The sequence below is a fragment of the Lynx canadensis genome, chromosome C2 (assembly GCF_007474595.2).
Source record: "Lynx canadensis isolate LIC74 chromosome C2, mLynCan4.pri.v2, whole genome shotgun sequence".
Lineage (NCBI taxonomy): Eukaryota > Metazoa > Chordata > Mammalia > Carnivora > Felidae > Lynx > Lynx canadensis.
Window position 1 is genome coordinate 155,182,423 of NC_044311.2, and position 20,704 is coordinate 155,203,126.

The window sequence follows — 20,704 nt, forward strand, 5'->3', positions numbered from 1 at the left end:
GGTGTCGGGGGCAGAAGGCGGTCTCTGTGCCTTAGATCCCAACTCCAGGCGAGTGGGAGATGGTAATACCCCCTTCGGGTGGAGACAGGAAGAGGCCTACTCCTGGCAGTCTGGAGTTTACAGGCACTTGTAATTGCTGAATCAATAGTCACCATTGTTTGTAATCACTTACCTAGTAGGCGGGAGGCATTATTATTTAATACTTTAAATAATGAGTACTTGACGCGCTCTCTCTCTCTCTCTCCCTCTCTCCCAGATCAGTTTAGTTACCCAGCTTTGTCTTACCGGGCTTGTCCCCTTGTCTCCATCCCCACGGCCACTTGCTGGTTAAGGCCACTGTCACCCTCCCATCTGCACGTTGAGGCAGGAGATGGTTTTTAATTACAGTTCTGGTCTGTTACCCCCCTTTTAAATCCCTTGGTGCCCCCCCCCCCAACGACTTGTAGATAAAGTACAAAACCCTTAACAGGGTTTGCAGACCCTGTGTCTCTAGTTTCATTTTACCCTCCCTCCCTCCTCCCCACCACCTGGAAGGGGGCCCAGCCTCTGAATTTCTCTCAGATCCTCCCCCCCCCACCTTGTTCCACTCCCTTCTGCCACTGAGCCTCTGCACCTGCTGTGGGGAACATCAAGCACCCTCCCCCCACCTCACCCGGAGGATCTCAGTTTAGATTTGATTCCCTCAGAAGAAATTGGTGCCGAGTGCCCCCCACCACACCCCGGGGTCTGCTGCTGCTTTGGAGGTCCCTCTGGGTTTCTGCACAGGGCTCCTTATAGCTCTTGCCTCCTGGCATTGTGATTGCCCGCATTCTTGCCTGGGGCCCAACCTTGAAGGGAGCCTGTGCTGAGGCCACAGGCCTCGTCTGCCTGGCTGACTGCTGACCCCCGCAGCTCTGCTTGGTGCTCTCATTCGTGAAGGAGCCAGCGAGAGAGTGAGTGAGAGAATAGGTAGCCTTGGAGTCTAGAGGGGAAGTCAGACCCTCATCATAACATGGGTTTGGTATCCGCGGCAGCCGGCTGGTGAGTGGAGTGATGGCCGTCACCCCTGCGTTCCCGTGGGTTTTATCAAAAAACGAAAGACGCCACCCATCCCTGGAACCTCCTCGAGGGTGACGCCTGTGGTGGGTGCCGGGGAGAGGAGGGCGGTATGGATGGGCCGCGACAGCTGGAATGCCGGGGTGCTGGTCCCGGGGGCCACCGCTGGAGAGGGGCTGCTGGATGCCCCCTGCTGCCAGCTGAACCCAGTGAGCGGGGACCCCCAGGGTGTGGGTTTAGTAGCAGACATTTAGCCTTTCCACTGAGGCGGCAGGTGGGGGGTGGAGAATGGGCTTTGGGGACCGGCCCTGGAGCTCACGGCCATCCCCACGGCTCTCTCCTCTATCCTCCAAAGCCAGAATTTGCAGAGTCAAAGCCGGCCGTCAAGCTGGAGCATGTGCGCCCCAAAGGGCAGGATGGATGGGCAAGGGGATAGCGTGTGGTGCCCGCGGTAGGTGCCGGAGTGGCCTCGCACATGCTTTCCCAGGGGCCGAAGCCAAGAGCCAGCTGAGCAAGGGTGGGCTCCCGTTATTCCTTCAAGAGGCCCCGGCACAGAAGGCACTGGGCAAACCCAGGCCCGGAGGTGGTCCGGCAGCTTCCTCTCGGGAGCGGGACGGCCACATCCCCACGCCAAGGCTCTCAGGAGTCCGTTGTCAAGCCTTCCCGGACTCTGCGTCGGGAACGTATGAACCGGCTTATGTTTGCATTTGAAGCATTTCACATGCTGGGTGCCAGCAGCCAACCAAGCTTAATTTTCTCAGTTTTACTTTGCACTTTAATTTTTATCCACAGAATGTTACAGTCAGTGAGCTAAGTTTTGATCTCAGTGAGTTAAGCTCTTCAGAGGTAGGAGATGCCTGGGAGGGGGGTGTGCGCGTGTGTCTTTCACTCAAATGGCAAAACAACACTTGCAAACGTCACAGGAACCAGAAATCTCGTGCGCACCTCTCCCCTCGCCCCACGTGTACTTCAGATATTCAAAACCTTCAAGCCTTCCAAGACTTCTGAGCCTTTAAATCCCATGATGGAAATTATGCCAGCTCTTCAATGATGCAGTCACGTACCCTAAAGCGGGCCCTGTAGGTGGGGGCAGAGCTGGTCTGGCCGCTAGAATTGCTAGGGTTTGTAGGCATGTTTATCGACGATCCACTTTCTGGTTTTGTTTTGGGGTTTTGATTGGAAACAATAATGATCAAGAAGCTATCACCTCTAGAGGAACACCTAGCAAACCTAACGGAAACAGAACAGTGTGGTGCTGTTCTGCTTTAGAACAAATGACGACGTGGCAGTGTGTCCACAGTCCTGTGGCCTGAATTATCAAGGATGGTTCTCGATGGGCTCTCCCAATCAGGCCGACTGTCTTCAACGGTACGGAGGAGAGTTGCCAAAGGCCCACCCTTTTGGCACTGTGGAACGTTCTCCTTGGGGTCGAGAGACGGCCAGGAAAGGCAGAGCATAATATCTGTCCACCCCAGGGTTCTTCTGCGTTTTGGGGGGTGGCTGCAGCATATTTATCTGTTCGGGGTTGCCAAGCCATTAGACGAGGATATTCCTTCCTTCGCACAAACACTTTTGAATCTTGGCACATCTGTACCAGTGCAATTGGCTCCCCGTGGAAGCTTTAAAAGCCAAGGTAGCTACAAAAGATCAGGTCCCCTGGCATTGCAGTGCAAGGAACCCCTGTTGTTTTGGTGATTCGACCCTAGGAGCCATCGTGCCCCTGCCCTGATCCTAGGGCTCAGGGCAAGCTCCTCAGAGTGGCTGTGTCTCCATTGCCTCGTCTGTATAACAGAGACAGAGAAAAAAAAGAAATCGACCTTTCCAACTTCCCAGTGCTACTAGGAAGATGGAGTGAGAGGGAGAGTTGGAAGTGATTTGCAAAATTTACAAGGAAGACACAAATGCTGACTCCCACAAACCCCAGCACTTGATGTAAAGCCACTGCTCTTGAGAAATGTTTATGAGCCTACACAGGAAGGCACTAAAAGAGCTCATTTTAAATAAAATGCTTTCAATTACACATTTCTTAGGAACCCCAAGCATTTTTATTGGTTTTTTAACCGGTGTACTTAATGTAAACAGATCATTTTTTTTATGGTGGCCCGTGTTTGATTCTTTGAGACAAACAATTCGTTTCTGTTACAGTTTTGGGAGATTTTGACTCCAAAGTAAGACTTTGGCAGGTTAGTTTCGTGTTCTCTCTTAGCGTTTTTTTTTTTTTTTTTTTTTTTTAAACGGAAGAGGTAGTCACGGCTGGAGACGACAGATCCCTCCAGGTAAGCACCTTGACGTAGTTTCAGAAGCGTTGCCATGAATACTCAGTGACCCCGAGCCTCAGGGCCAGTCCCCTACGCTCTTCCCTCTATGGAGATCGTGACGTCTCTTGGTGCTTCTTCCCCGGTTTTCTAGAACGCCAGCAGCTACTCTGCAGCGATGACGGAGCCCAAGTCCGTGTGCGTCTCGGTGGACGAGGTGGTCTTGGGCACCATGGAGGCCACCGAGACGGACCTGCTGAACGGACATCTGAAGAAGGTGGACAACAACCTCACGGAGGCTCAGCGCTTTTCGTCCCTGCCCCGCAGGGCGGCCGTGAACATCGAGTTCAAGGACCTCTCCTACTCCGTCCCCGAAGGACCCTGGTGGAGGAAGAAAGGTAGGCAGGGCTGTTGTGGGCCTCGGGCCGGGACGAGCCTGTGGAGGAGGCGACAGGTGTCTGGGGCCATCTGGGTCTGGAAGCCAGGAGGCGGGGAGTCCTCCCCCCCCCCCCCCCGAGTCACTGCCACGGCCAATTTCCTCATGCCCAGCTTTTTCTGACCTCTACTACAAACAGCTGGGATTAGAGACCTCCGGACTTAGGGTGGCTCTTACAGCCTGATGTGATTACAAAGGCTTTCATGTCCACGTGTGCTGGTTCCTCATCACAGGCTGCTGTTCCCATTAGCCCCCCGAGAGGGGACCGTTTCACAACGTTTCAGAGCAGAGAGGAAGGCAGGCGCTCCGTCGCAAGTTTGAGGGGCTACGAAGTAGCCGTGACCTAGAGTGGCCCCCCGGGGAAACCAGTCATCTACAGTAAGAGTGGTGCCGGTGGGCTATGAATAAACTGGTATCAAATGAGCCACAGAAATAAAAATAGAAGGGAGAGAAAGGACGGGAGGCTCAGGTATTTGCCGCGGCTTGTCGCGCGTTAACGAGAATTGACGACCCACGGTATTTCCAGCTTCCTTAGCAACCTGGATGTCCCTGTGCTAGCTCTAGATTTTCAAAGTGTGTAGAGTTAATGCCTCCCTGGGCTGGCGTTTCCTTTTCCAGCCTGACCTATTTCTTCCCACGGAACTTACTCCGCATGTCCGTGCCCCCGTCCTGCACCCCTCTTTCTGGCGGGTGGGGGGCTGGTTGGGAGAGGGCACGTCAGACCTCACCAGGGAACATCTACTGAGTCACTCGGAACGGTGTGTGGAACAATGACGGTGACTCAGGTACCGCTGGAATATCGTACGTTAGGAGTCTCCGCTCAAATCCAGAGTCAACCCTTCTTCCTTTTTGAGGAAGACCCACCAGGACTTTTTTAGTTTTCGTTTTCCTGTCTTTTTCCGCCGTCACCTCTGTTTTGTTCTCCTCCTCCCTTGAGGCCGAGTTGCTGAGATTGTTGGCCTGGGCACTCTGGGCTTCCTTGTGACCACGGTGTTGGACCCTCGGCGGACTGGCCGCTGGGACCGGCGAGCCTCGTTGGTTGCTGGATGACTTCTGTCTGTTTGTACAACTAGGAACAGACCCTGAGCCTTATCGATGGCCGAATGTACATTGCTGATACGTCCGTTATCCGAGTTTGCCAGCCAGGGTCATAGAGAAAGAAATTCTGTGAAGGCTCCGGGTGAGTCCATTGGTGTGAGCCGACTGGAATGTTAGTACAGGGTTACAGCCTTCTCCCAACTCTCACGGTGAACAAAAGACCTTAGGGAAAAACTCGCCTTGTTCTGTTGGCTTGATTTGTCTATACAGACACATTGCGGCAAACCCGTGAGAGGCAGAGATGGGATTCTGTACGCCCGTTAGGTGTGGCCGGACGTCCCGGTGCGTGGACGGGTACCCTGTAAACAGAAGGTGGGCTTGCGGTGCAGACATGGGAACACTTGCAGAACCCTGGCAGAACCCAGGAAGTGCTCTGCACTTGCAAGTATCGTTTCCTATTTAGGTAAGGGGCTTGTTAACCCTGTATTCTCTCAGTGTTAGGACCTGTCCCCATAATTGTCAAAGCTAGCCAAAGGTGACGGGCATCTTAACGAGTGAGGGAGGGGCCACCGCCGTCCATTCCCGGTGGCCTCCTTGGAAACTCCACCCAGGCGGCCTCCAGACAGACACTTGCCCTACAGTAACCTGTGTGGGCTCGGGAGGGGAGGAGTAGGAAGTGAGCCCCACGGGACCTGCCGGTGAGTCAGAGATGGCGAGGGCCGGAGGGGTAGATGGGCACGATCGGTCTGGCGTGTCCCAGTTGCTGGTTTCTGAACCGGCGGGGCCTGATCTCGCTGCCTGGCTTCCTTCCCTGCTCCCCTCAGCGGCACCTGTTTCCGCTTTGCTCCCCCTGCCCTTCCCCCACTCGGTGCCCCATGGTTTCCTTTGTTCTCGGTGTCCTGCGATTCGGAATTTCGATGGCTTTCCGCTCCCCGTAAATTCAGCGGGGGAAATACTTCTCACAGAATAGAAAGGAAGCTGAGTGGTCAGGGGGCTTGTCCGTGCACCTGAGCTAGTCAGCCGGGGTGGTTTCTAACTCTGTAGCCGGGCTGCAGGGCCTCGGGGGTGCCAGGGTCCCCGCAGCCACAGGGAAGCAGCGTTCCTCCTGGAGGCTTGGTGCCCACAGGGCCTCACTTCTGGCTGATTGGCGGCTTGGCTGCCCCGTTCGGCTGCAAGCCGCGGCCAGGGAAACCTAGAGCTTCCCGAATGAGGGAAGTTAGCCGCCCACGTGGCTCGAGCTCACTACCTCATCGCCAGCTGGCTCTTGAGTGGGGTCCAAGGTCTAGTGGGGTCAGAACTTGGGGACCGTAGCACCCCAGCTAAGAGCCCCCGCCCAGGATGAAGAGTAAAAGTAGGCATTGAATCTGGAGGCAGGCATCGGGGCTGTCCCCCGACGTTGGCAGCGGGGAGGGGGGGTGTCCTTAAGCTGGTACGTGTGTGTCTGCTCGTTCTTTTCCTGCCTGGTTCGCCGCGTCCTCTTCGGGGAGCCCGCTCCTTCTCGGGGTCCGTCTCCTTCGCCCTCAACGTGGGACCCTGCCTTTCCCGATTTTGTTCCTCTGATTGCTGCTGATTGCCTCAGCCCCCAGCAATGATTAGGCTAAGCTGAGAAGTCAAAGCCAGCCACCCTGCACCCCCCTTTTTCTCATCGTGGCCATTCTATATTTGGCGACACTCTTGTAGAATTCATGTCGTTTGTGAGGCCCCTTGGCTGTGCGGCCGACCTTCGGGGCAGGGGCTCTTTCCCTTGCTTCTCTCACCATTATCAGTTTTCGGTTTTTTAAAATTCGGCTTTACGTGTTGCACTCCCTATAGCGATCACACAGGGCCTGGATGCCCTGGCGTCTCCGGACGTTGAGTTCCCGGAGGGCCCAGTGACTGCACCAGGTCACAGCCAAGGAGGGACCCGCGGTCCGACTCCTGCTCCAGATTTCTTTCCATCACAGAGACACTGGACCGCTCTGTAGATTCCACGGTTTCTCCCAGAACCAGGCGCTGGGACACAGCTCGACACAGAAGCTGTAGCAAAGCTTGGTGTCGCGATGAGAATAATATTATACACCCCTACGTGAGCGTTTCCAAGAAAGAGAGCTTCGTAATCCTTAGCAGGAAGGTGTCCGGTGAATCAGTAGCACTATTTGTAAGATGTCAGGCACTGGTTCTTTAAGATCCTTGAGCGTGACGATTGCCAACCCCTGAATACGGCATTTAACAAAACATCTCGCGTTTTCAATTGTAGTAACGTTTTCACCATATGATTAATGATGTCTTTGGAGGGAAAACTAGATCATGTAATAGATTCCTAGTAGAGAACACAATTGTGAAAGGAAGTGTTCTCAGGAGAACACAGCTCACCCCAAGGATAATCGCACCGGCTTCTGATACAGTAATTACTCTTCCCCAAGGAGTTGGCTCCCGTAGCACAAGTCGATGGGACAAATGATCTGGAACGGTGTGGACGTCGGCCCCGTCACACAAGCCATCGGGTCGGGGATGCGCCGGAACAATCCGGTCCGGCGGTTCTCATTCACCGTCAGCGTGACTTACTTTGAAAGCAGCTCTGGTTCCTGTAAAGGAGGCGCGGCGTTGGGAATATTTAGGAGCCCTGATTAAGAACAGAATCCACATCATGAAATTCTTAGGTGCACATTGTACTGCCACAGGTGGTGACGAGGACGTTTTACACCGAAATAGCACCTCCTGGCTTGGGGAGCACTTAGTGGGATGTGACCGATCGTAAGGAATGGATACTCAGGGTACCAGAGGGGTGCTGCTCGCCTGGGGGACGAGTGCCATCTCCATTTGTAGAATTCATGTCGTTTGTGAGGCCCCTTGGCTGTGCGGCCAATTCTGCCCTTTCTCCCCGTGGGATCCCTGAGGCTCAGAGACAGGGCCCAGGTCACAGGAGCACAGAAGACAGCCCTTGAAAGCGGGTCTGTACAATCTGAGGCCACGATACGACAAGGAACCTGGCAAGCTCCTGGCCCTGAGGTGGCACACCACAGGGCCGCTCTGGCAGGGATGTGCCTCACCCCACTTTATGAAACCGTTACGCATCGCCTTGACCGTTAACGCCGACGTGTTTCCCTTTTAGTTGGCCTGCTGCGTTGTCCGTCCCCTTTGCCATCCGTGAGGACCCATAAAAGACCTCCTGGGCCTTTGGAGAGGCTCCAGCTGACCTGTCCCGTCACCAGGGGAGGCTGATGTGCATGGCATGCTGTCACCCAAACAAGTGACATGATTCTTAGAAATTAAATACACCTCCCATGATTACCTTGTGATGAAGTTCAGGCGGAGAATGAAAGTAATCGTATCTGGGGCTTTAGAGAGCCTGGCAATTGTCTCAGCGTGGTGAGTCTCAGACGGAAGGGCAGAGAATTGCCTCCTCTGGAACCCTCCCTCCTTGCCCGGGATACCGGGATGGAGTTCAACATTCTGGGCGGGCCCACCTCAGATTATCGGTCCTGGTTTGCTTCTAAGCTTTAAACATGCGTTTCTCAAATGAAAGTTTGTTTTCTCTTACTTTCCAAAGCTATTTCGCGGGGCCTGCAACGACAGGCCGGCGAGTATGAGTGGAATGTGCCACTAATAAACCCCTTTCAGGAATTCCGTTAAGGGAAGATTGGATTCCAACCACGCGCTGGCCGGCTTGATGCGGCCCACGGGAGCAGGGGTGGGGAGGAGCGCCGTGGGGATCCCACAGCAGCCATGGGTCTTCCCAGGGGTGAGCAGCTCACGTTCAAGGGGGTTTGCACTCCCCAGCATGAATGAATGGCTTTCGAGCTTCTTGGGAACCATCGCACTAAGGTGATTTTCTTTGGGGTACAAAAGAAAATTGTCTTTAATACTCTGCCTTTGTCTCTCTGTCTGAGGCTGTAGCTAGTCTGTAGGGCACTGTGGTGAACCTACACCTTGCTCACAAGGGCTCTTTCCTTGAGGCTGGGGTGTTCACAAAGGAAGCCCAGTGGCCCTACGTAGTTGCCGTGGTGAGTCCAGACACTGGAGAGCTCCTCCCTTCCCCTCCCGGGGCCAGTTCTTAGGTCCTCAGTACTGGGTGGCTCCCCGGGGCAGGCAGGCAGGCCACCCACTCAGGCCCCGTAGCGGTGAGGTCTTCTGGAATAGTTTTGATCTTCTGTTCTCTAGGCTTTGAAAGAGGCTTTGAAAGACGTGTTGAGAATGGGGCCGGCTCTCACACAGAATCACGATAGATACGGTGACTGTGTTCAAAACCGGAAAGGCCTGCTAGTTTACAAGAACTTTTAACACCCAGGGGTCAGGGTGCTCCCCTTTCTCCAGCCGGCACATCCTGTGCCCTCGAGCACCCTGCGTGGAAGCCGGGGCCTGGAATCAGGTGCCGGGATGGAGAAGGTGGCACCGTCCAGCTCAATGGCCTCTGCAGACACGACTCAGGTGGCCCGGCCATCATGGGCCTTAAGGCTTCCTTTTCTCCTCCGCCTCGATGTCTGGCCACCCTGTCACCTTCCCATCTGCAGGCTCTTTACCCGGGCATGCTACCCTTTTGTCACTTTCCCATAGAGTCTGCTTCATTCTTGAATCATCTGGTCTCCTCGATGAGACTTTGCAGGGCTGTGCTCTGCTTGGTGGAGCGTTGGTGTCACTGTTCCACCTTCTGAGGACGTTCCGGCCACACCTGTTTTCACCTGCTGCCCAAACCCCAAATATGTTTGTATCTTGAGAACATCACATTCTTGAACTAAAGTCCTCTGTTAGGAACCAGAACCTAATCTTCCAGGGCAAAGCTATAACCCAAGGTGATATTTTGCTGAACCTGAAACCATTTCTGTTGTTTCTGAACTGGCAGAAAAAAAAAAATGTTTAGTAACCATACACCTTCTCTTTTTGAGTTCAGTTCTGGAATCAACAGATCTGCTCATTTAAGGAACCAAAGGTAACCACGTGGTCAGATTACATCTGACCTGTTCCATCCAGGGGTTTGTAGAAAGGTCGTGCATTCTCTGTCAGCCCCGTGCTGCCCAGCTTCCAAAACCTTTGTAGGAAAACTTACCTTCAAGTGAACTATATCTAATACTGAGTGTCTTGCTCATGAGAAAAGGCACCAAGAGGGGTTTTCGGAGTCAGGGTGGAGGCCGACGTGCCTGCTGGGAGCCAGTCTGACCCCAGCCATCAGCTTCGTTCCTCACTCTTGGGCTGTTCTGTCGGCCACCTAGTGCTCTGTGGGGGTAAATGGCATCCGATGTCAAGATTAAGACATACCAGAGTCACTTCAAGACTCTTATTAATTCCAGCTCAGGCCTGTATTTAGAGTCCCAATCTTGTAGGCCCAGGAGGACCTCCGAGCTCCCTCAGGCCGACCTCTTACCGGTGGAGGAACCTTCCTTGCAGCATCCCCACCAACGGGCAGCCAGCCTTTCTCTGGAAACTTCCAGCAACCAGGCACTGGCACCTCCCCGGGCAGCCAGGTCCTTGCTGGCACAATCTAATTCTTAGAAAAGGCCTCTGTCTGTTGAGCCGAAATCTGCATTCGAGTTCATCTGTTGATCCAAGTTCTGCTTTTTGAAACTCTGCAGAACACGTATAACCTTGGTCTTGAAACGAGCTCCCCAATGAGGAACAGAAAAACCTAACCAAGTACCAAACAGCAACCAAGTGCATCAAGGCCAAGGACGACCTGAAGAGGAAGAGACAGAAGCACGTAGCCCCAGAGTCTTGCTTTGGGTGTGGGCATCCCAGTGACATCCCTGGAGGGGGGCAGGGCAGTGAGCAGGAGCCTCTGCCCACAATATTCTTGCTCTCTTGGTTTGCAAAGTGACGAGTGGAGCTTAACAGAAGAGGAGCATGTGAGGCCCCCTTTCTGTTTCTTTTACTGTCATAAGGCAAGCAGTGTGCTCGTCCAAAAAGTCCCTCACCTTCATATATCTCCATGGCCTATCTTGAAACCGAATCTTTTTAGTAGGAGTTTTATGGGCTTTCTCATTGTTATGTCTGCCCTCCCGCTTTTTTTCTGGAAGGGTTTATTTTTTATTACAAAATAACTGTCCACTAAGCAAAAGCGGTTGGCTTTTTATTTTTAGCACACTGCATCCTTAGGCACTTGGGGAAGAGTCGTGGGGGCCTATCTGTCTGGACATCCTACCCAGGAGCAGTGGAGGTTTCTATCTTAGATTCAGGCTTAAACCTCAAGTCTTAACTACAGTCTCTCAGCAAGCTCCACGGAGAACTCTCCTCCTTTTGTCATTTCCTAGGCCCACGTAAAATGAACCGCGTTATCTTTGCCTGTGACATACACAACCCCAGGCCCTGGGGGCAGCTGAGGTGCCACAAAAGGCCTCCCCACTTCCCTGGGGAGGGGGTTCCCAGATTTCCTTCCTGGCTCAGGAGGGGCACTTCCCTCTGTCCTGTGTAGGATCGCTGTCCACCTGCCTGCCCTCACCCTCCAGGATGGGGGTATCGGGCCACCCGCCGTCCACCCGGACGGCCCTTCCGAGGGCCGCGAGACTGGCCTGTTCCCAAAGAACGAATTCATTTTGGCCAATTTTCACCTGCACGTTCTCGGGGGAAAAATGAGGTTCTGGCCATCGGCCTAGCGGAGGCTCTCCAGCAGGCTTTCAATACGGAGTAAAACCCCATCTCTTTCCCGGTGCGGGGGCGGCGCTGACTCTGCGGGCCTGCTGCCCAGGGTGGGGTGGGGGGTGGGGGTGACGTGTGCGCTGTCCCCGCCAGGCGGCCCGATGCACCTGCTCCCACGTGCAGATCTAGCCGCGGGTCTGGCGGAGGCTGCCTGGAAGACTTTCGTGTTCTCAGGGACCCTAAATTCTGAATGGCTGCGAGAGAAGAAAGGGGCCGGCTCCCCAGCGCGCGCAGGTGCGGGCGGGGCAGGTGCGCGCCCCCGCGCGTGCGCAGTGGCCGCCGTCCGCCGCCGCCGCCGCCGCCGCCCGCGCCGGGGTTACTCTCGGTCAACGCTCGCTGGTAACCTCGGCGGCGCGGCGCGATTGGCTGCGCGCGGGGCGCTGTTGCCAAGCGGGAGCGGAGGCGTTGAGCGCGGGCGGGATGCTGGGGCCCTGGGGCGGCCGGGTGTCCCCCCTCCCCGGCCCGGCGCCCTCTGATCCTCGGACCCCGGCCCGGCAGACCCCGTGTTCCGCCCGCACCCGCCCCGACCCCGACAGACCCCGGCGCCCAGACCTCTCTCTCTCTCTCTCTCTCTCTCTCTCTCTCTCTCTTTCTCGTGTCGGGGAGCCTAATTTTCCTCCGGAGACGTCCCTAAAACGGACCTGATGCACGGAGAGACTCTTTACTCCCTGCTTATTATTTTGATGTCCGTTTAAGCATAACTGGGCGCTTCACCGGAGTGGGAACAGCGCACAGACATTTACAAAGGCCAGCCGCAGGAACACGGCAGGTGTCCTGTGCAGTGTCTGTGTCCTTGTAGCTTTCATCCTGGGCAGGCTCCACGACTTTTCCAGACTTCTGTTTGAAGTGGAAGGTGGCGCCATTAGGTCGGGTGGCGCACGTTCCCTTTGAGGCGACCGACTTCTCAGTCCTCCTGAAAGGTTCTTGTTTTGTTTTGTTTTGTTTTGTTTTGTTTTAGGCTCACCTGTGGGTGAGGTGCTGTGAGGCCGGCCTCTGGGGGTGGGGCCGAGCGGGTTGGGAGGAAAGCACCCAGCCCCCGCTGTGGCCCCCTTCCGGCGGTCAGGTCAGCCTTCACACATGACCCCGGGCGGGTTTTGGAATCCTGGAATTCCCCTTAGGAATCTGAAGCGGGGGATCCAGTAAGGCGGCTGGCATCCAGAGAGCCAGGCTGCTGCTTCCCTGTCTGCTGAGTCACTTCCACCCTGGGCGTGTCCCCGAGGCCAGGAGAAATAATGGCTTGAACTTGACCAGCGTGTTTTCTGGAGCACCTAGTGCACGTTTTTTGCGAACCCACAAACGAGGCGATAAACATAGTTTCTGCGGTTGGGCTCCGTTCCAACACCGCGAGGGCCTGGGAATGCCGTGATGGGATTGGGTGCCCTGTGTCACCGTTCCTGGGGACCGGGGCCCTCCCTGTCCAGACACACGCTGGTCTGGTTCCTTTGGGCTTAATTTCCGTGTGTCAGGAAACCTTTAAACACTGTCATTCCTATGCTCTCCTCAACCTTTCGGTTTCCTGACCCGATGTCTAATGATTTTTCTTGTACTCTTGGGTTTTACTGGGCTGCTTATCGGGTTCTGTGATTGTAGCCTTGACATTTTTGTAAACCTGCGTAGAGACCTTCTTAGTCCTCTGAGACTCGCTGAGCTGAAGGTAGCATCTAGGAAGTCGGAGACGGCGGGGGGCAAATTTCATTGCCAGAAATTCCCTCTTCCGTTTTCTTGAGGTTTTGCTGGTGAGGAGGGTCCCAAACCTTTGCAAAAAGAAGGAAGTGCACGTTTAAGACAACTGCGACGCTCCATCGTTATAAACAATAACAATGCATGTTGGCAGCATAAGGATATACTACGTCCAAAATTCTAGTTGACGAGTGGGGAGCCCTTACGGCGGTTTTCAGAGGCCCCCGTCATAGGAAAGGAAGCTTGCGGGTTTCCTGTTTCTGAGGCCTGCATATCAGCTTGTCCAGAAAGTGGTTACGTCTTAAATGGGGTGAGCCTTCTAACCACGTGCGCCTCGTCCTCCTTCCTTTTGGTCGTTCATGAATGTGTCACGTGCTCTGAGCCAAAGCTCAGACATCTCCTCCCTCTCGTTTTGATGAGGCTCAGGGAGGAGAGGGATCACGGTCATCTCGTCCCTTTCTGTCTTCGTAGGAGCGTTCTGTACCTCTTGACTTTGGAACTGGCCGTGTCTCTCAAGGGCTCTCCTCGGCCCCTTCCTGCGCGCCTCCAGCCTGTCTTCCCTGAAGCTGCTCTGCAGGCAGGGTGGGCCGGCAGAACTGCCTGGTGAGAAAGACGTCTGCTGGCAGTATGTGTGTGTTCTTCTCCCGCGCCGTGCCCTCGGCCAGGAACCCCGGCCGGGGAGGTGTTCCTCCTGCCGTCCTCCCCTCTGTGGCTTGTGCCTCCATACCCTTGTGCCCCGTGGTCGTGGCGCTCAGCACACGATTTTGTGTCTTCTTTTTCTCCGCTTCCGAACAGGAACCATGTCAGTGACCCCTTATGGCTGCAGTCCAGCCCAGGGCCTGACTCAGCCCGGCCCGCAACGCCAGTCCAATGAATGGAGTCACAGAAGCCTAGGTCACAGCAGACAAGCGCGGCCTCAGCCTGGAAGAGGTGTCGGGGACATGGGACGCTTTGATCTTCCCATGCTGTATGGAGCCCATGAGCCCCCTCTGACTGATCACCCAGGAAGAGGCTGCCTGCTGTCTCCTTGGGTCATTGCAGCCCCGGGCCTCACCTCCAGCAACCTGGATGGGCAGGCTGGCGGGTGGGAGATGGGCGGTGGCTAAGTCTGGCGTCTGGGGCAGACACCCTGCTCTTGGATCCTGGCTCCACCACCCCCCCCACCCCCCCGAGCCATGTGGCTCTGGGTCTCAGTTCCCGCATCTGCAGAATGGGGTGAGGAGGGTCCCACCCTCAGTGGGTGCGAGCAGGGAGGGGCGGAGGTCCACCCACACACAGCGGGGCACAGTGCGTGTCGGTACGGTAGGTCAGACTTTGCTGAAGTCCTGGTTCTTGTGGTCTTGGCTTCCCTGGGGATTTTACTCGTGAATAAGAACGACGATACGAGTGTGTTTGTCTTCCCAGCATCCGCAGGGGAAGGTCTCCTTACCCCCTTCTCTTGTGGCTCGGAGCAGTGAGGTCCTCTGCCCGAGCTGCACAGAGTGCCCTCCCTCACCTGGGACCTTCGACCTCGTGTCCCGATGCCCTGGGCTCTCTGCCCTGTCCGAGGAAGACCGTTGACAAGCATCCCAGAGTTGTGCTCTGGGGGAATTTCTGTACTTCTCTAAAGTGGCTTCCTGCTCCTGGTGGCTGTCAGGACTGACCCCCACCACGTCAGGGATGTGAATAAATACCGTATTTAAGGCTTGTGCACGTCCGTGGATGAACTAGACAGAGGTTCCATTATTTCTGGGAGGTCCCGCAGGCACGTTCAGCTTGCCGGCTGATGAGTCTACTGACACGGAAGTGTCTACACTTGGAGTGACTGGATGGAAATTTCCACCGCAGGAACAAGGCGCCCAGCAACATTACCCTTCAGCAGTTGGCTCGGGAGCGAGGTTCATTGGGTTATCTTAGGCGGGTGTGAGATGTTACAGGGCGCTGTGCGTGTTCCTCTTGTTGGCTAGAGTTTCATGGCTGGAAATGAAGGACGTCGTGCCCAGTGCTGGAACGTGGCGGGGTCGGCCACCTCTCGGGCACGCGCGGTGATGGGCCGCGGTCTCGGCGTGGTGGCAGATCGCCGGCGTGTGAATCTTCTTGGATTTGCAGATACAAAGTGTGAAGTCCTGCCAGGTTGTAGTTTTGTAAAAAACGCATATTCCGGGGCGCCTGGGTGGCTCAGTCGGTTAAGCGTCCGACTTCGGCTCATGTCACGATCTCGTGGTCCGTGAGTTCGAGCCCCGCGTCGGGCTCTGTGCTGACAGCTCAGAGCCTGGAGCCTGTTTCGGATTCTGTGTCTCCCTCTCTCTCTGACCCTTCCCCGTTCATGCTCTGTCTCTCTCTGTCTCAAAAATAAATAAACGTTAAAAAAAAATTAAAAAAAAAAACGCATATTCTTTCTTTCGAGTCGTAAGTTAACATGCAACGAGGCGGAGGAGGGTAAGGCGAACTGAACTATATACAGGGGGCTTAGTCAGAACCTCTTTCTCCTTCTCTCTTTTAATAAAAGGACTGCGGGTCCAGCACCTCCTGGCAACGTATGCTTTGTGGCAGAGGGTTTGGCTTGGGAATGTGGGCTCCAGAATAAGGGAGTCTGCGTTCGTTCGAAGCCTGGTTCTGCCACCTACCGCCTGGGCAACTGGGCGAGTCCCCTCGCCTCTCTGTGAAAGGCCATCATTATCCTCACCGTCATCATATCCCTCTGACTGGATCCAGTAACCTCATATATATGAAGCGCCGTGCCCAACACGTAGTGCGGAATAGACAGTAGCTACAATCCCCATGAATGGTTCTGTATGCGACATAATAAAATAGTCATAATAGCCTTGAATCGAGGGTGGATCAAAGCCCTTCGGTTATCATTCCGAGAGTGAGTTGGGGGCAAAATCTTAGGCTTTACAAATAAGAGCAGTGGAGTTGGTTCACGGTGACGGTAAATGACGCATCACCACCTGTGAGCTCACGTGACCCTCACCTTGGCCCCACGGAGGGGAGGGGCCCTCGTGAGACAGCCGGGGTCACAGGCTGTAGTCTTGGAGGCTCGAGCCCTGGGCGTCCACCTTGGAGGCTCCACCCGTGGGTGGAATAGGAGAGAGGTAGGGTGACCTGTCTTGCTCTGTCCCCAACACCGTGTCCGGCAGCCTGTTCACGTCACCCATGAGGAGACTGTGGCTGGAGAAGTGTAAGCCACAGGTTCAGAGTTCCTGCAGGGGCCACTCAGACGCCCGATCACGGCCAGCCCGGCTGACCCCACTCTCCTCCTCTTTGCCCTTGATCGTGTGAAGCAGGTCCAGCGCCCACACTCGCCCATGGCCCTGTTGAGTCAGCTCCCTACACGAAAATGTTCACTTCCTTCACGCTTGTGCCCTGCAGCCCTGTTTTCGGGGAGAACGAGGCAGTGTCCTCAGGGAGTAAGTCTGAGGATCTCGGAGCACAGCCGAGTGGTGGAGGCTGCAGCCGGGGGTCCTGACCGGGCCCAGACCGCCCCCTGCCCGTCCCCGGGGACGGTGTGGCACTGTGATGGGCACACACTGCACTCGCTGCCCCGCCTGACCCGGGGCGGACCTGGGCAGGGAGGGGTGAATCCAGACGCTCTGTCACCTTGTCCGCTCAGGGCAGACTCGCCAGAGGAGAAGAGGGGCCTGGGAGGACCAGGGAGGGCCTCTCCGGCCATCCGGTGTCCGCACACACACTGCGACAGCTCTGCCCGCCTTCTAGAGAGGCTCAGGACGCCGGGCCACCAGCTTTCATGCATAGCAGTGCGAAGTGGACGTGCCTCGTTCTTGACACGTCGGGGAGCCCGCCGTCACCCAAGAAGGGGGGGACGTGTCGGGCCCGTGTTTCTTCTGTTGGGGGTTTGAGAATCCACGGTAGCCGTGCAGTGTTTTCTTAAGAAATCCCGTGGTATTAGGAATGCCCCGTGGCGAGATGCGTTTCTAAGACCCGAGGGGCCAGTGCTACAGTAGACTCCTTAGTGCGTTTCTTTAAAAAAATTTTTTTGTTTTAACGTTTATTCATTTTTGAGAGACAGATTGAGACAGAGCGTGAGCGGGGAAGGGGCAGAGAGAGAGGGAGACACAGAATCCGAGGCAGGCTCCGGGCTCCGAGCCGTCAGCGCAGAGCCCGACGTGGGGCTCGAACTCACAGACCGCGCGATCGTGACCTGAGCCGGAGTCGGTCGCACAGCCGACTGAGCCACCCGGGCGCCCCATCCTTAGCGCATTTTCTTCTAAGCAAAATGACCGAAGCGTGTGCTGTTCTTTCTACTTTATTTTGACTTTCTGAGCTTCCGTTAGGGGACGCTGGCTTTTTTAAAGCTGCGCAGCAAGAGGGAGGGTGCTGTGGCGGGCAGGAGCCTGGGTTCTGCTATCAGACCCAGGCAGGGGTGTAACGGCGCGGGTAATGGGGTGTATTGGCTGCAGGGAGAACACTGGCGTTTCGGGGCCTCTTCATTTCCTCTTGCTGTTTTCTTTCTTCTTCTTCTTCTTTTTTTTTTGCTATTAAAAAACTTTATTCTTACTGTATTTTTTTTTAACCAAGAATACGCCCAGCTGGGGTTTCTCTAGCTCTTCTGTTATTCACGCCTCCCACACGGCCCCCCTCAGAGCGGATGCAGGGGCACCAGCCTCTGTGTTGTTCTGTTTGTTCCTTGGCTTCTCCAGAAGCTGAAGGGACGAGAGGCAGTCAGAGGAGCAGGGGCCCCACACCCGAGTGAGTGCCAGAGTGTCTGCGAAGCCTGCGAAACGCAGGTGGCCGGTGCCATCCAGAGGGTGGGATTCAGCATCGGGGGGGCAGGCGAGAATCGGCACGTCCCTTACGTGTGGGTGATGCTGCCTCTGCTGGCCCAGGGACCTCACTTTGAGAACCGCTGAGTTCAAACAAAGAGGAGCTGGTGGCCGTTTGACAGCCACACTGACCCTGTGGGAGCTGGCCCAGGAAAGGGCCCCGCCCACACCTGCACTGGAGGCGGGACCCAGCGGGCGTCAGGGTCTCAGCAGCCCCAGAGCTCACGGTCAGCTTCCCCGGGGGACCTAGGAGGGTGGGACCGGGGTGCAGGTGCCGCTCCGCGTGCAGCACAGGGCAGGGCCCAGGCTTCTGAGCCCCACCGTGGACTTGGGGAGCCTGTCCGTCCCCTCCCCTCCCCTCCCCTGAGGACTAAAATCTCACTGTCCTCCCCGGGGCATCTCTGGGGAATAGCAGGGCGGGAATGCCTGGATTCAGCGATTTTTAGTGTTCGTATTCAAGAGAACACACATTGTATTTTTGTCTCTGTCTCACCCAGAGCACGGTATTTTAGATACCCTGTGTGCGTGTGTGCACGCGTATGTGTGTGTGCGCCGTCTGGTTTGAGACCTCACCCGTGCGGGATAAAGAAGATAAGGCTTCCTCCTGCTTGTTTGTAAAGCTTGTTCAAGCCCCCAAAGAAAGCTGTTCTGATCTCTGACACGGCTGGACTCTTGTCCGCTGGCCAGTTCCTCTGTGAAATCTGGGAAGAGGGCCGTGTGAAGGGACGGGGGTCCGTTGTGGGAACCCCAGGCACTGGCCAGACAGAGGAGGTGGGGGGAGCATAGGGGAGCCCACTTCCAACCTTCCAACCTGGTCGCCCTCTTTCTTTGTCTGTAAACCTGCCTCGTCTTTGACTAACGGAAAAATTCCTCCCTTCTGGCTAAAACGTCACTGTAAGCCGCAAAATCATTTGCGGAGGCTGGAGCCTGAGGTCGGCCCGGGTGGGAGGGCACGGCCAGAGGAGACACGGGGGCCCACGGGTGTTCAGAATGGGCCCTTCGGACCCCGGGCTTCTCCGTTCCCCTCCCGGAGCAGGGTTCCAACACGAGCCTACCTGAGCCGTCTGTCGGTGTTTCGTAATACTCGCTCACAGCAGAATAAGGTCACATTTCCAAAGTCCTCTGCACCAGCTCCAGGGACTCGAGAAGAAACACCGCGGTCGGCACGGCCACCGCTTTGCCCGTAGGCGGGCACATGTAAAAGCCCCCCAAATCTTGTTCTCTGATGCACCACGTTCCCTGCCGTCTGCTGTCTTGCTTTGCAATCCCCACTCCCTTCTTGGCAAAGAACCTGAGCATCTTCCTCGTCTCGCAGAGGGTAGATTATTCTGAATCGCAGGACGGTAATTGACGAATTTTAAAAAATTTTCCTGGGAACACAGAGGCGGTCCTAATGGTGGGAGCGTGAGTGGGGCGACTCCAAGGCTTCTCGCCTCTGTGCTGAAGGGCAGGGGCTGTTGACGTGACACCCCTTGCCCCACCACCTAATAGTTGACTCTGCCACTGAAGTGTCTCCGTTGGAAAAAACTTGCTGAGGACTGGCAGTGGCCTTTACCATGGGGGAAGCACCTTCACATGTGGAATGACTGAGGCAGAGAAATCCCCAAGCTTGCTGGCAGAACTGGAGGTTCACAAGGGTTGTTGACTTGGCAGGAGTCATGCGGGGGGGACATGTAGAAACCAGAAGCGTGAACTCTCTCGTTTTCAACTTGCCGGCTGAGGGTGACTTCCAAGCAGGAAGACCCTGTGCCTGGCAGGGTCCTGGGTCCCCCAGTCACCGGCCCAGCTCTACCTCCCAGATGCCTGCTGGACTTCAAACCCACCCTACGAGCTCTGCACGCTGAGCCTGTATCCCCTGGGCTGCCTCTGGACCTCTGGAGCCTCCTCCAGTAAATTCTGGATGCCCCGTGCTTTGTGCCAGAGTGCGTAAGGGGAAGCAGACGTCGGCATCTGAAGACTTCTGGGACTTCGTAGATGGAGGAACCAAAGAAAATGGGATTTACGTGAAAACGCGAGCCTTTCCATTGGCTTGTGGATAAGCTTGATCTATAAAGAAGCTGTTGGATTGGGGTTTTGGCGTCATAAAAATGAGAAGGGAACTGGAAAATTACATTCTTCTCCAGCTGACTTGAGGCCTTCGGTGCAGATAAGGGGATTATTAAGGGGGGGGAAGCAGGACTTCACCCCAATTTGCTTCAGCATACAGCAAGCGCTCTCGTGGAGAGTGGGGTCCGTTTGCCTGCAAGCTGGGGCTTGCCTCGCGTCCTGCACCCCCACACAGACGAGGGGCCAAGCAGGGCACAAGGAGAGGTCAGGGCAGACGGCAGAGCAGAAACAAAGACTGTGGGGGAGGCGTGGAGAGGCCCACGAGGCTGGCAGAAAAAAGAGAACAACTCAGGGCTGGGATGCGGCCAGGCCAGGTGGGCAAACCTGCAGGGGAAACCAGGCAATGTCAGGCACTTCCCCGTCCGTTCCTGGCCTCCACCCGTGATGGCACACCTCCACAGCCAAGCGAGTGTCTCGGGGGGACCCTGATGGCCAAGCACCCGTGGGGGGCCATGCCTGCCTCTCTTCTCCCTGGGGAACATCCTGGAATTGGGTCAGGAACAGTGGCCCGGGCCGGAGACCCCAGAGAACCCAGGGCGGATCGGGGAGGAGCAGGCTGGTGAGAGGGGGGGACAACGACACAGACACATGTCCAGTGTCCAGTCCAGTGACTGGACACAGACAGTGATCCCGACCCCCGGGGCGGCTCCCTGCATCTACAGGTGTCGGCCTCGAGCTGTACGACCTTGGCCATCCATGCACGTCAAAGGAGTCAGCGTGGGGGTTTTGACGGAGGCTGGGTATGGAAGGCAGTTTCTTAAGAGGAAGAAGAGTCCTCAGTGGAT

The 20,704-nt window shown here is 55.8% G+C and overlaps 1 protein-coding gene and 1 long non-coding RNA gene across 8 annotated transcripts in view; both read left to right on the forward strand.

The window, feature by feature from the left end:
- Positions 1-20,704, forward strand: part of ABCG1 (ATP binding cassette subfamily G member 1) — an 80,887-nt gene that overhangs the window by 16,563 nt on the left and 43,620 nt on the right. For all 7 annotated transcript variants that reach the window (XR_003971611.1, XM_030328542.2, XM_030328539.1 and 4 more), the window contains one exon: positions 3,445-3,688. Coding sequence is in view for 6 of the 7 variants with exons in the window: in XM_030328542.2 (XP_030184402.1) it covers positions 3,445-3,688 (244 nt within the window). In the remaining variant the exon portion in view is untranslated. The remainder of the gene's footprint in view (positions 1-3,444; positions 3,689-20,704) is intronic.
- On the forward strand, positions 11,803-15,165 carry LOC115523001. Its single transcript, XR_003971612.1, has 2 exons — positions 11,803-13,653; positions 13,846-15,165. It is a non-coding gene; the product is annotated as an uncharacterized LOC115523001 (long non-coding RNA).